We start from the raw sequence: 15,307 nt of genomic DNA, 5'->3' as shown, positions 1-15,307 counted from the left end.
AATTAAAGAGGTAGAAAGTAACTCTACAAAAATGAAGAGATAAAATTATTTCTTATTTAAAATTTTTTAATTAAAATATTTTTTAGAATCTTAAATACTTATATACCTCTTAAAATAAGTAATAAAATTTTAATTTAGAGCTTTTAGAGATGCTCACAAAGTTGTAAATAAAATATTTATTTTTTAATTAGAGAAATGTTACCCTAGTGACCTTATCCAACTTAAATTAGCTATTCTTAAATACCAGATAATTTAATACATAAAAAAAAAAAAAACAAAATGATAATCAATATAAGGCAGCTGCCTCCATGTCGATAGCTGAATCTAAGAGAATTGGAATAACGTCCATCCAATCGTTCCTGTGGCAGGTCTACTTGGAGCGGTATAATTACAACAACTTGTGCTGCTTCACTACTGTTAAGTAGAAACAGAGAACTTTGAAAGAGTAGTCACAACGAGATCGTCAACAATGAGCGAAGCTCCAAAGCTCTACACCAACAAACCCAAGAAAGGTAAAATATCCAACTCATAAACAAAACCCCTCCTGTTTTCGGGTTGATTTCTGAAAAAAAAAAAAAGAACCATCCTTTCTTGTACAGCAACGCAAGAATCTTTCATTCGTATTTTATATATTTCTTGGATTCAATCATTGAAATTATTGATCTTTAATCATTTCTTTATCTTTTGTTAACAGCTCAGATGAAGCAAGTTCTAGAACAGCTGAAAGGGAAGGACTTTGCTTCGTCAACACCACCAGGGGCATCAGCATCATCAGCTGAAGCAGCAGCAGCATCATACAAAATGGGGTCCGGCTCTTCAGCTCCGCCACCTCAGCCACCAAAGGAGTCATTTGCTAGGCGTTACAAGTTCCTTTGGCCCCTTCTCTTGACTGCCAATCTTGCTGTTGGAGGTCATTTTCTGTCTTTATTGCATTTAATTTGTTTTTGCATTTGCGTGTGTGCTTGTTTATACTGAAAGGGGCTTATTCAATCTTGGCTTGAAGAGTGATGCTCTTGCTGTTGTGTGCTTTTGTTGATGCTGTGGTAGGTTGTTGATTTGTTTATAGAATGGAGTTCAGTTGTAGTTAAATCCTTTGCAATTTTTGGAACTAGGCTTATTTCAAATGGGATTGAATAGAAGGTAAAAACCCCACTTAATTTGTTTATAGTTGTCATGTTGATTTTAGTTAATATCTTACATTTTCCTTCTGGATAGTGTTTGCTTTTGCTCATTCAAAGTTGGTTATTTTGATGGGAGCGCAAGTGTTGTGCTGATGACTTTATCATGAGTCATAGGAATATTAGTGGAGAGATAGTTTAGCAGGTCGTTACTCTCTATATTACATCTGCATGACTTAAAACATTTCGTGAAGGATCCATTCGCCATCGGGGAAATATTAAAAATTGAACGATTTGTTGTCTTCTCTATGGGGAATAGAGCAGACAACAAAACTTTCTGCTTACAGGAATGCATATTCTTGCCAATTTTGAAATTAAACTGGCAGAAATATGTAAGAATTGCTTTCCCCTTGTGTCTACTCCTTCGAACTAGCACTCTTTGTGGCTGACTTAGATACCCAGGGTTGATTAACTAATCTACACGATTACATTTGTTTCTTGACCATGTGTCATTCCTGTGCTCTGACTTTACTTAATTTCATATTTAAACCAAGAATTAACATCTAGAGATCTTTCTAGTGGCCCGTATATATGTGTGATAAGCCTTCTTTTGAGTATATATAATCAATATGTCTACCAGGGAGAGCATATTATCAGTTAAATTGGAGTTAAATACATTCCTAGATACATAATTCTTGCATGTATGTAATAGTATTAAACTGTACTTATGTCCGACATACTGTGCCATGTATGCACGTCTACTGCTTCATAGTTTTAAAGCAAATGATTAACATATTATTAGAGTTCTGTTAACTTTGGTGCTAAGGTTCGGGTTTGGATGTATACAAGGGCATATCCCTCTAATTCATCTCCAGTACGTGAAACAAGTACAGATGTATACAACTATGCATGTTGCCTTTCTTATATAGATTCTTGTACAACTCAGATTTACTCAGCCTTAATTTCAGCAATATTCTACTGGCTGTTGACATGCTGTGCAATAATTCTCTATTTAGAGCAGCTCCTTGAAACTTCAGGTCCCGTTTCCACTTTCTTGTTGGAGCTGACTTTCTCTCCTATTTGTAGCTGCTGTTGGAATTCATATTCCATTTTCTTGCTTTTAGTTTTCTTCTTTATTTAAGTTGTTTGAGATATGAAAAACATGGACATCAACTAAAGTCAGGCATAATGAACAAGAAAAGGGATCTGATTTCTCTCTCTCTCTCTTTTATCTTTTTCTTTTCAGCTTTAGCTTTAGTAGGAGTGGTTAGGATGTGTCTTAAATTGAAATCTGATCCATCTACATGAGGCTAAAAGGAAAATTTTTTCATTATGAGAACTGCAGCAAAATTCAACTAAGTGTCAATCCAAACAGGTTGGGGGTGGGTTCATGAATCCTTAAATGGCTTTGTTCAGGCCATAATTACAGTTATTTTGGTAATTATTATCAATATCTTTTACCTTGTTCCATGAACATGGTAATATGGAAGTCACTAAAAATATTCCTATCACATGTGCACATCTGCACTAGTTGACCCATGAAACCCTGTTTAGAATGATTTTATTATTATTAAGTACTATTCACGAATCATGATGAACTATGGTCATGTGATTCTTATAATAGTAATAAACAGTAATAATAACAATAGTAATAAAAATAACTCGATACTCACATGATATGTGGCACTCTGACTTGTATCTAAATGGATTCATGAGTTCATGTAAAGTATGTGAGAACCCACTGAAAATTCTTACAAGCTGTCGAAAATCCTTTTCTGTCTCAGGCGTATTTGTTTTCGCTATGAGTTCTCAGATAATAGTGAAATAAAACAGATTTTAGTGAATTAGCTGAGCCTACAGTTGAGTCTTATTCTTTTTTTCCCTCCTCCTCTTCTTCTTCTTCATGTTTCTTCAAGAGGAGGGAAAAGGGGAGGGAAAGATGAGGAAGGTGGGGGGTTTTTTATAATAGTGTTTGATTTAATTTTTATGCTAGGTTATCTTCAGTAGTATTATAGAGTATTACTCCAGTGTTCTTGGAACATAATAATAGTGTTGAGTGGATATCTCCTTTATTGGTCCCCAGTTCATCACTAACGCAAATTTTGCCTAGTTTCACATAGCATGATCGTACAGTATTGAGCTGTGAAATTATTCTATTCATATTCAATGAGGTGAGAGATAAGTTCACTGGAAGTGGACATGTTTATCGATTGCATTACATTGATTGAGGAGTTGAATCAGCAGTAGTGGATAAGGTAAATTTTTTCTGTGCTGTGTTGTTGATGAGCACATCTTGAATAGTCGTGTTGGTGTCTTCCTTTGATAATTACCAAAAAGACCCAGTAATAATAACTAGTTGCGGTGCTTTATCAATGTACCTAGAGAGCCGGTGATAATAAATAGTTGCGGGGTGCTTTATCAATGTATCTAGATCTTAACTTTTTATGTCTTTATGCTGTAATAGAAGTAATCATTCTTTGTTTTGTGGTCCAAGCATCCAGCACCTGGACTTAATTTGTTTGTTTATTGCCATGTGGATATATTGACCTGTTTTAGCTTTATAATGGAGGTTTTTCATTTTGTGGTCCTAGCGTCCAACTTTTGCTTTTTGATTTTTATGAGGAATTGTTAAATTTTGCAATTGTTAAAACTTATAGAATGATTCATGTAGAAGGTTTCAATGTATTTGCTTGAAATATAGGTAATAAGAATGTTTATGTGCTATGACTGAGTTTTGTTTAAAATTTCTGCAGCTTACTTTTTTATGAGGACGAAGGGAAAAGATACAAGCATAACAGAGGAAGAAGAGACAGATGTCACCACAACTTCAGTTTCAGCTACCACTGCTACAACTGCTCCAGTCACTGAGAAACCATTACCCTCACCACCCATTACAGAGGCTGCAAAGTTGCACGAACCAATTCCTGTGAATCAGCAGCGTGAACTTTTCAAGTGGATATTGGAAGAGAAAAGAAAGGTCAAACCAAAAGATCCTGAAGAGAAGAAGCACATTGACGAAGAGAAAGCCATTCTTAAACAATTTATCCGAGCAAAATCTGTTCCAAGCATCTAACTGATTGCATGTTTACTAACTTAGGGATACCAGGAGTGGATTGCTCATATGTTGATGAAACAGTATGCTTCTCCTGTTTCTGAACATCAAATTCAGTTTTGCAATACATAATATCTGCCTTCTAGATGGAATTATTCACGTCTATCATCTGCTTAAGAAGTTTTATAATTCGTTGTTGCTTCAATTTTGGTATGATGGTAGTGTTCTTGGCATCAGCCTAAATTTTGATGATCTTCAATAAAGTTAATAAGAGGTCATATATGTATACCCCTTTAGGAAATTTGAAGTTGTTTCATCATGGTTGCGGGAGCCATTTGAAATGGCCAAAGTGAGAACAAAATATCTGACAGAATGGCCAAACCGAACATTCACTTGATACAATTTAACAAGAAACAGCAGCATTAGGTTTTCTTCTATACCAGGAAGTAGAAAACAAAAAGCCATGAGGTTGCCTTTCATCTTTAGTATTCCCTCAATGCACATGGGGTTTGAATATGATATTTGTTTTTTTCCATAAGTTTTGTTCCTTTCTCTAACATCATTTTCATTGGAAGAGAACTTCCTTCTTCGTTTGCAGGCCAATTTTATAAAATTCTAAAATGAATATATTCTGACTTTCACATGATCCTTGGGGAAACGTGCACAATTTCCAAAAAGGATGTGGACACCCAAATATTACTTAAATACAGTCCACATACAACTCGGAGGGTCTTAAAATCCAACTTATAATCTGAAGTACCGAAAGGGTGCTATTCCAATCCCCAATTGTGTTTCATGTCCCTCAAAAATCTCCTTATTATACTAAAATTTAACAACATATAATATATAGACACTCCGAGATCTCCAAAATCAAAGCTTTTGAAAGATTATATATGGAACTATATCCAGAATATCCTCTTGGATTCTTAAATACTATACAAGAGAGAGCCAAAAGGTGATCAGCCGAATAATTTGATGCAATGATGATATTTCATTAAATTATCAAAATTTTATAATGAGATGCTTAATCATAAGTTAGGTAGTTTGAACAAAGAGCAAAAAGGAGAGCTAAGTGAATGGAACTAAACAATAGAATACATTTGGGCAATCAAGAAAAATGGACCACTTGTGAGATTTACATATTATTTTGGTGACAACAGTCAAAGAATCAATTTTTGGTTTTCTTTTATTTTGAAGCTAAAAAATACTTTTTTTTTTCAAGTCTCCTTTTATCTTAACAAAGTGAAATGCAATAAATTTTGACAATTATGACAACCCATTTGGTCAAGTAGAGGTTTGTATAAATTAAGAGTATTTTTGGTTAAAGAGAGATGAAGCCATGTGGAGTCTTGTATATAAAATGAGAGAGGATGGGGAATGAAAGTAACATGAGAGGTTGGCTTAGTGTTTAATATTTTCTATGTATGTTACTAGAGAAATTGCATGTGTGGATTGGATCATAATTTGAGTGGAAAGAGAGAGAGGGACAAAGGCGCGGGCAGAGAGATGAAGATGATGATGGAGAATTGTTGTTGGATTTATTGAGTATCACGTGAATGCACGAGGCCACAACAGCTACATCTGCTGCAATGGGGTGGGGGGACTCCTCAAAGCTAATGTGACATGATACAATCATCAATCATGGACTTGTGGGGGTTTCATTGATCTCTCCTCTGAAAATGTATATAAAATTATATGCAAAAGATAACAGGCTTATCATAAACACCATAATAATTTTCTACTTCTTTGTTACAATTATTTGGTTCATGTTACTATAAACAATACTTTTCTTTTCATTTTTTTTTATTTCTTATGTTAATGACTAGATTCATGTTTACCTCCACGAGCTCAACTAAGTGATTTTCATGAAGTTTTCTTTAGTTAAGTATTCGAGTTCAAATTCTCGACAAGATAGGAAGTTAAAACTGATTTATATATTATTACAATTGATTTAGACATTATCCACTTGTGTATACGTTTCAAAAGAAAATATGATACCTTTGGTGTCAAGATATTGGTTGCACCAAAAATATACCTTGACAACAAGGCTCTTAAAAAAGATAATAATAATTTGAATACTACTTCTAATACATTAAAATTAGGGTTGTGTAAGTTCATATTATAATCGGATTCAGAAGAATCCGATTGGATTTCATATAATTCAGATTAGGAAAAAATCCATATGATTCCAATTCGAACCTCAAATCTAATTCAATCTGATCTTATCTGAATTATATCAAATTTAGATCGGATGAATATTTTAGATAAATTCAAATTCAAATCGGTTCAGATGAGTTCAAATTTTGGATAAAAGCCATCTCTCACATTTTCGACCTCATCTCTTTTCACCTCTCTTTGAGACAAAACTCATTGAAGCCAGTGGAGTACCCAGCTTAGCCGGCATCTTTCTCTTCAATATCGTTAGCTGCTAAGACACTATCCTCGAACGAGGAGGAGGACGAAGAACAAGCAGCAAAGAAAGAATAGGAAAGCCCAGTTGGTGGCTTTTCAAGGCGAAAACGAAACAGAGAAGTGGGTGATAATGATGAAGAAGGTGAAAACTTTACGTGGGTTAATGGCTAATGCTGGTTTAGAACTATATGAAATTAGGAATTTTTACGTTTGTGGCTTTATGCTTTTATATGTTCTTTTTTCTTTTTTAATAGCACTGGTGTAACTATGATCGGATTATTCAGATCGACCCGAATTTGATCAAATTTGATTAGACGACACAAATCATATCCACTCAAATTTGAAGCAAAATCCAAATCCGATCCTAATTTGTATGGATTGAATTGGATCGAATGATTCAGATCTATTCAAATCATATCCAATGCCTAGGCCTAATTAAGATTTATTGATAAAAAATTTGTTGTTCATCAAGTGCGTGCAAAATTATACTTGAAAAGTTAAATTAATTTAAGTACTAACTATTTCATGAAAAATTTACATTATCCTTAATAATTCGTTTTTATACAACTTAAAAAATTTGAACGCTAAACATTCATTTATTGTTTATTTTACCGTTAATAGCTTCAAACCACATCGCCTCAATTCCATTAGAACTTGAAATTGGTGGGTTACAATCGTGTTGTTCTTTATGTATCAAAGCGGCCCATTTTTCGGCTTTAACTAAGTACATTTCTAAAATTACCCTTTTAAACCTAATCATTTTTTGGGCGTAAAGGCAAGGTGAAAAACTTCTTTGCCGTGTAAGCTGTAAGTAACTCAAATAATGGCCATAAAAACCAAGACATTAATTATATAATTTATGCTTTTAATCATGCCACTCCGCCCGTACAATAAATAAACATTCTCTCTTTCTCATTATAAATAACACATAAACTAACTCCAAAACTTTATAAAATCATCTTCTCTCTTTCTTTCTCTCCATACCCACGCGTGCACGTACACATGCACATTCATATATAAAAAGAAAAGAAAGCTTTGTCGTCATGGCCATAGTCAGTACTTATGATGCGTGATTGATTTTGATTAAGCATCTATAAGAGTGAACAAAGAAAGAGGCCGTGCGTGCGTGCGGACAGGCAGTTTAAGATTAGTGAATTTAGCCAATTAATTATAATGGACAATTTATTGCTGATTTTGTTCCTAACAGCGGCAGCAAGCTTTTTCTCCACTTTAATTCTATATCTCAGATCATCATCACCATCATCATCAAGATCAAGAAGAAGATCATTCACAAGCCAAAGCCATAGCCATGGCCATGGGCAGCTTCCTTTAGGCACTCTTGGTTGGCCCATCGTTGGAGAATCCTTAGAGTTCATTTCTTGTGCTTTAACTGACCGCCCTGAAAGTTTCATGGACAAGCGCCGTTGCATGTAAGTGAATTAACATAAACACACCATATGTTGATTTTGTTTTTCTCTTCTTCTTAGTTTTTTTCCCCCATATTTTGATAAATAATATGTGGTTTTTAAATTATTAGGTATGGTAAGGTGTTCAAGTCACATATTTTTGGGACACCAACTATAGTATCAACAGATGCAGAAGTGAGCAAATTTGTTCTACAAAGTGATGCAAAGGCTTTTGTGCCATTTTATCCAAAATCACTCACTGAGTTAATGGGAAAGTCCTCTATTTTGCTCATCAATGGAGGCTTGCAAAGGAGAATCCATGGACTAATAGGATCTTTCTTCAAATCCGCTGACCTCAAAGCTCAAATCACTAGAGACATGGAGAAATATATTCACAAATCAATGGAGAACTGGATGCAAGATCAGCCCATTTACATTCAGGATGAATCCAAAAATGTAAAAATCTCTCTACTCTTATTATTATTATTATTAGTATTTGAAATTTGAAGATATTCAACTCTAATATAATTCTTGAAGTTTGAAATTGTTCTATCTTAGATTCCGCTGTAGAGTACGATCGGATGATAAAACAAAATATGTGTCAACTCTTTCTTTGGCTTCTTCTTTTTCATTCTAAGTTTTATGGGAAAGTAAATTAAAAGTCCCCATATAGACAAAAGATAAACGACAACTCTCTCTCTTTTCATCTCTTTTTTCCCCAGGCCCCCCATCTTGTGAAAAGAAGTCATTGAAGTTTGAATTTTATCTCTGGCTTCTACTTAGGTTTTATTTGCTATTTTATTTTCTTCCTTTTTTTTTTGGGTTAAGTAAAACAAAGGCAGTTGTCTATGGGGTTCATAATAATTTTGCATGAATCATGTTGTCTGGGAAATTTTGATCCATAATAATTATGTCACATAGTACTTTTCAAAAGTTACTGAGAAAAGAAAAATACTCTTTTTGTGCCTCTGCAGATTGCATTTCAAGTACTTGTCAAAGCATTGATTAACTTGGATCCAGGTGAACAAATGGAGATTCTCAAAAAACAGTTCCAAGAATTTATCTCTGGCCTCATGTCTTTACCTGTTAATATTCCTGGTAGCCAACTTTATAGGTCATTACAGGCAAGTCAAATTAAATGGAAATTAAATTAACTAATATGGGCGGCCATATGCACGCATATGGGTTGAAAATTTTTATTTTGATTTTCAGGCAAAGAAGAAGATGGCTAGGTTGATACAAGAGATTATTCAATCTAAGAGGGATGGTGGCATGTCTAATATTAATGTACCTAAAGATGTTATCGATGTGTTGATGATGAACAATGCAAGTGATCAGCCATTAACGGATGATTTAATAGCAGATAATATGATTGATATGATGATTCCAGGGGAGGATTCAGTGCCTGTTCTGATGACTCTTGCTGTAAAATATCTCTCCGATTACCCTGCTGCTCTTCAGCAATTGACGGTATAGTCTTGTTCTTTTCTTTTTGGACTTATTATTATTAATCGGCAGAATTATAGTTTTTTTTTTTAAATGTCAGTGTCAATGTGTCATTGATTATAAGTAAGAAGCTTCATATTTGATGCCGTGATTGGACTCAGCTAGCTACGTGGATTTTTTTGCGGCCAAACATTTACTAAATGTTTTGCTTTTGTTTGCATTTACTATCATTATGTCATTGTTGGTTTTCTTGTCATTTTACACGTGAGTAGAACAGTGAGATAAGCATTCAATTTCTAGGTTTTGCCCTCCTTTTTTAGTATAGCCACAGCGGAAAGCTATAGTATACCTCATCAAAGAAAACTAGAACAGTACAATATAAGCGGGGCCTATTTGTCAACAAAAAATGTATAGTTTTCAATTTTGGGGCAAGATGACCTATTCATATTTTGATCCTTATTGTTGCTCTTACTATGTAATATCATGTGTGGCTATCATTATTCATTGTTGTACTATTATCCATTAATTATTAACCATTCATTTTCCATTCTTTATATGATCTCATCAGGATGAGAACATCAAGTTAAAAGAACTCAAAGCTCAGCTTGGAGAGCCATTAGCTTGGAGTGATTACTTATCTTTACCTTTTACACAAAATGTAAGTTATATATATATATATATATATATATATATATATATATATATATATTAGTTAATTACCTCATGTTAATTATTGTACGTATATATAACATTGATTTTTAAACAGGTGATTACAGAAACTCTAAGAATGGGAAATATTATAATTGGTGTGATGAGAAAGGCCATGAGAGACATTGAGATAAAAGGGTATCTAATACCAAAAGGATGGTGCTTTTTTGCATATTTTAGATCTGTTCATCTTGATGAAAGTAACTACGACTGGCCTTACCAATTCAATCCATGGAGGTGGCAAGTAAGTAGCCAGAATTTAACCCTCTTTATTTTTCGGGTTGTTTTAATTTGAGATTCTACTTAAATTTTGGATTAATTTGTGGAACTCACAGGACAATAAAGACATAAGCAACAGCAGCTTTACTCCATTTGGAGGTGGACAAAGACTATGCCCTGGTCTTGACTTGGCCAGGCTCGAAGCTTCCATCTTCCTGCACCACCTTGTTACTCAATTCAGGTAACCAAATTAACTAACTTATATATATTTCACATGAAAGATGTCTCAATACTTGCTTCCAAACGTGCACCTTCCTCAATATTAATGACACATGTGACCTATAAACTTGCTAGCAAGAGCTGTAGATTTCACATTTTCCTCTGTATTTCATTTTCCAAGTGGGTCAACTACTCTTATGTGTATGTGAGAAAATGCCAAATCCTAGCAACACACACCAAATGTTACCCACTTTCAGCTTGTAAGTGAAAAATTCAGACCCAGTCATAAAAAGATCCTTTCTATTTATTGCTTTAATTATTAGTATACTTAACGAGTGATGTGTACCTCATATTATAATCTTATCATTGACAGCATATTGAATGGTTCCCTGTGTATATATTCATTGTGTGCCATCTAATTTGTAGTTCACCTGTCGATTAAACTGGCATGTTCAAGGAACCTTGACTGGTCAAAATCCATTATAAAACCAGCTAGGCTAGGGTTATTATATATTATATAGATTAGCCCTATACCATTAATAATATAGAAAATTAGGGTATGCTAGGGTTTCAGAAAAAAAATTATCTGATTGGTCAAACCCTCATTATTTGACTGCTTTTTTTTTTAAATGTTGACAATTCAATATGGCGAAGATTACATGGTTTGATTTTTGTTAATTGAAATGCAGGTGGGTGGCTGAGGAAGATACAGTTGTCAACTTTCCCACTGTAAGAATGAAGAGAAGGATGCCAATTTGGGTCAAAAAGAGAGAAGATTATAAATTGACTTAGATCATTGAGCCACTTGATGAGTCAAATTACTTTGGCCAGCGTCCAAAGAAACTTCCATAAAATGATGCATCAAAAAGCAAACCAACAGGAAGAGACCAAATAAAAGACAACAAGAACTAGGGTTTTGGTCCTAGTGCACACGTGTGGCGGCATCAGAAGCTGACACGTCTACTTTGTCCTCTTTTCATATTTTATAGGTTATTGCACAAATAGCAATTGTAGTATATATATTTTTTATTGGGACCCAATAATTAAATAATATCATTATTATTATCACTCTTTGATCGAAATTTTCCATAATTGATTCTAATTACGATCTCCTCCTTTTCCTCTTTTTTTAAACCTTTTTAACATGAAAATTTTATTTTAAAACAATTTGTAATAAGATAACCATGGGAGCAACTTTCAACTTTCTAATTTTCTTTTTCATTAAAAACAAAAGATACAGTCTTTTGTTGATTATGATAATCGGTAAAATGCCACAAGGGAAAGATAGGGACTTAATTGAAATTATGCCTATTTAATTATGGATGGGGATATTTCCACCCCACTATTTTTGTAAATCCACTCAACTTCTAGAAAATAATTACAATTGGTTCACAATATTCTTAAAAAATATAAATTAATAAAAGTTTTATACAATTAATCAATTAAATCCTTTTATTAATTTTTTTTTCTTAGGTTCTTTGACCATCTTTAATGATAAATTTTAATATAACTTTTATTTTACTGTTTTATTATTATGATATAAAAAGCAAAATTACCCTCATAAAATATGAGTTATTATATCTAATAATTTAGGTATTTAATTTTGCGACTTATAATCTAATATTTTTAAATGAAAGCTAATTATTATTTTACTATCCTTGCGTGTAAATGGCATAAATTTGATAGTCTAATGATTTACATGAGAATTGTGCTATAAAAACACTATGTTAATTTAATTAAATAATAATAATCATACTAATAAAGTAGTATTAGAAACAATGAGTTTGGTACAAATTAGAAAAAATATTGAAGTTAAAGCAAATTCTTCATAATTTTACAAAGCAATCTTTAAAATCAAATATAATAAAAAAATCTAAGTCGCAAAAAATGAGTTAACAGTTAAGATAGATTTAATTACTTAATTCTTAAAGCTCTTCTTGATTTGAGAATTTTAAAAATAATGTGCAACTTTTATAATTATTTTTTGAAAATGGGGTGGATTCACAAAAAAAATGTGGGGTGGAGACTGGAGATATCATCACTCTTTAATTATACATAAATTATACATTTTGGTCCTTCAGTTTTACAAGCTTCATGTTTTGTCTTCCTCACGTTTATGATAGCCCCAATTATTAAACCACAATATTAATCATGATTGTCCATTGATCTACCAAAAGTGATATTAGTGATTCATTATTAGGGAAAAAAAGGGAAAAATAATTATAAAAGGTGAGTAAAGACAAGTTTTAATGTAGATTATTCGAATGTGGAATTCAATTAAAATTAACAAGCAATTCACAATTTTGATAATGATGGATAGAAAAAAATTTGGAGTCGCATTATTTTGAAGGAGGTCCACAATCTTTTTGCCAGTGAAGCTTCATCCATAAATGGTCCAATGATGAAGGTACTGATTGATATATCTACGAAATATGAACAGCTCATTCTTGAAGTATTGTGACTTGCAATATTTGGTTCATGCATTCTACTTTTTGGGTATTTCTTAATTTCAAACAAATCATAATATATAATCAATGCCATCTTTCTGAAATCATGAATTTCGTGGGATTTTGGAAGTTCCAGTATTTGATTACGTAAGCACTCATACAAGGAGTCGTGTTTGGTTAATTTAATTCTACACTTTAGATTATAATAATTCTCGTATTAGTTACTGATTAGTTATATAAATCACTTTCTAGAAGAAGAGGATGGAATTTGTCATTATAAGAGTATTGAAGATAATTAAGCTGCCAAACATTTCTCGACAATGACATACTATTGATTAATTAATCCAGAGATGATGAAACAAAACTGTTGACATCCTTATCGACTATCATGACTATTGTTAATTGTCATTATTGTTTTTAATGCAACAACGATCGCCATTAATTGTCTTCAATTAGAGAGATAATCAATCTTATCTTTGTTATCGCGTCTACATCTACAAGGGCATGATAAATTAACATAACAAATTTATTTTTAATCAATTAGAATTTTGTACATATTGGAAGATATAATCAGTTAGATATTGTTCAAAGTATATATATATTTGGTTTTTCTTGGGTTTGAGTGTCTGTATTTTGTAATCTTCTGCCTCCTTGTTTATTTGCAAATCATTTAGAAGGTTCGTATTTCATAAAATATATCAATCCATAAGAAATTAAATTGATAATTAGAAGCAACGAATCTCAAATAAGTATTAAAAAAAAATCAACTGTGATAAACTATGATCAAGGGATTAATAACTCTAAACAATTTAATAGGGAAACAGGCAGGAAAACATAAAAAGCTTGTATGTAGGGCTCAGTTAATTGCATGCTGGCTAGATTGAACCAACTGACTAAGCCCAGCCCGAATACAATTTGGATAAAACGTTTGAGCTCCGAAGTTATGGGCTAAAGGCGATAGTGGATCGGCCTCTTCAGAGTTCAAACCCCACCGTACCGGGGGGAAGTTGGGACATTTATTTTGGCATCCCACTTTTGTTTTTGCAAAGCTGTTGGTGGTTACGACAAACATCTCAAATTTTATATTAGATGATGCGTGACGTGTCTATTTTTCAAGTGACAAATAAATTTTAAAAATTTCTAAATGTATTAATGAACAACACATCATCTTAGGTGAGATATTAAAATATCTAACAGTACTCTTAAAAATTATCTTAGCTTCCTTTTCTATGTATTTCTTGTACTTTCCGTAATATTCATCAAGTCACAGTAACATTGCTTCAACAATATTGAAAAACAGTAGGCAAAGAGTATGAGTTATTGGTACTGCTTTATCTATTTGATTATCAATCTTTGAATAAATTAAATTTATCCCAAAAAAAAAAAAGAAATTCAAGTGAATTTAACTAATGGGTTAACTGTAAAAACAATTGGTTTGTTTGATTTTTTAAAAAAACAACTAGAACTTTATTATAATTTATCCTTTTGAGTAGGATTTTCGCACTCCTAAATTATTAATATTCAATATTAAGACAACACTTCATCATTTATAGTCAACGGACAATTTTTTTTCTTTTTCTTTTTCTTTTTTTCTGTGAAAGAACTCAACTGGCAATTTGAATTGCAGGGTATTACTCTTCTAAGACGTTTGCCGCCATTGGAATCAAGTAGGCAACAAGTAATGTTTAACATTTTCATGATTTATTAAATTAAAAGAATTTTCTTTACCTTTCAAATACTTGAGTTTGAGATCATAAGTTAAAAGCAATATTGCAAGAATATATATGAACTAAAAGTAGCATCAAAGCAAAATTTTGCTGGAAGTAAAGATAAGGAATATGGGAATGCATCGACCGGAGACTCGAGGGAAATAGCCACCTAAGATTCTTGAGGATGCGTGGCTTCTTGGATTCGAACAATAATTTTGAAGAGGAAACATCCCAAAACAAAATGAATATATACTATGCGTAACAGCAAAGAAGATGTTAATTTGCAGAAATAAAAGATTGGATCAGCGAAAATGAGATTTGGAAAGAAAAAGTACATGGAATTGCTTGAAGGAAACCACAGATATCTTCGTTAGAAACAGAATTTTGCACAAAGTAATAATGAATCTTGGAATCAGTCAGAGGAAAGCAGATACCATGACTAGCATCAAAGCAATATATTGCTTCCATCAAGCCCTTCAAGTAATTAAAGGATTCCTTAATTTCTTAATTACTGTCCTGTCTATAAATAGCCAGATGGAAGATCATGTTTAGAATTATCACAACCAAAGCA

At 32.7% G+C, this 15,307-nt stretch overlaps 2 protein-coding genes and 1 long non-coding RNA gene across 4 annotated transcripts; 2 read left to right on the top strand and 1 right to left on the bottom strand.

The window, feature by feature from the left end:
• Positions 1-321: 321 nt before the first annotated feature.
• On the top strand, positions 322-4,322 carry LOC102609690 (uncharacterized). Its single transcript, XM_006465980.4, has 3 exons — positions 322-512; positions 695-910; positions 3,872-4,322. Exons 1-3 carry the CDS (start codon positions 470-472, stop codon positions 4,189-4,191), a joined length of 579 nt encoding a protein of 192 aa, XP_006466043.2. The 5' UTR covers positions 322-469; the 3' UTR covers positions 4,192-4,322.
• LOC112497071 (uncharacterized) lies at positions 1,970-3,129 on the bottom strand. Its single transcript, XR_003063634.2, has 2 exons — positions 2,792-3,129; positions 1,970-2,664 (listed from the first exon to the last, which is right to left on the bottom strand). It is a non-coding gene; the product is annotated as an uncharacterized LOC112497071 (long non-coding RNA).
• A 3,191-nt stretch (positions 4,323-7,513) lies between the features above and the next one.
• LOC102610008 (3-epi-6-deoxocathasterone 23-monooxygenase CYP90D1) lies at positions 7,514-11,648 on the top strand. Of its 2 annotated transcripts, none has more exons than XM_052444399.1 (8): positions 7,514-8,012; positions 8,120-8,444; positions 8,963-9,112; positions 9,201-9,458; positions 10,003-10,092; positions 10,201-10,386; positions 10,478-10,602; positions 10,762-11,340. In XM_052444399.1, exons 1-8 carry the CDS (start codon positions 7,756-7,758, stop codon positions 10,787-10,789), a joined length of 1,419 nt encoding a protein of 472 aa, XP_052300359.1. In that variant the 5' UTR covers positions 7,514-7,755; the 3' UTR covers positions 10,790-11,340. The 2 variants fall into 2 exon arrangements, with proteins under 2 accessions (XP_052300359.1, XP_006466044.2); XM_006465981.4 differs by having other exon boundaries at positions 7,519-8,012; positions 11,270-11,648.
• The last annotated feature ends 3,659 nt before the right edge of the window (positions 11,649-15,307 follow it).

This window comes from Citrus sinensis, chromosome 7 (assembly GCF_022201045.2).
Source record: "Citrus sinensis cultivar Valencia sweet orange chromosome 7, DVS_A1.0, whole genome shotgun sequence".
NCBI classification, from domain to species: domain Eukaryota; kingdom Viridiplantae; phylum Streptophyta; class Magnoliopsida; order Sapindales; family Rutaceae; genus Citrus; species Citrus sinensis.
This window is presented reverse-complemented; position numbering and strand designations above follow the sequence as displayed.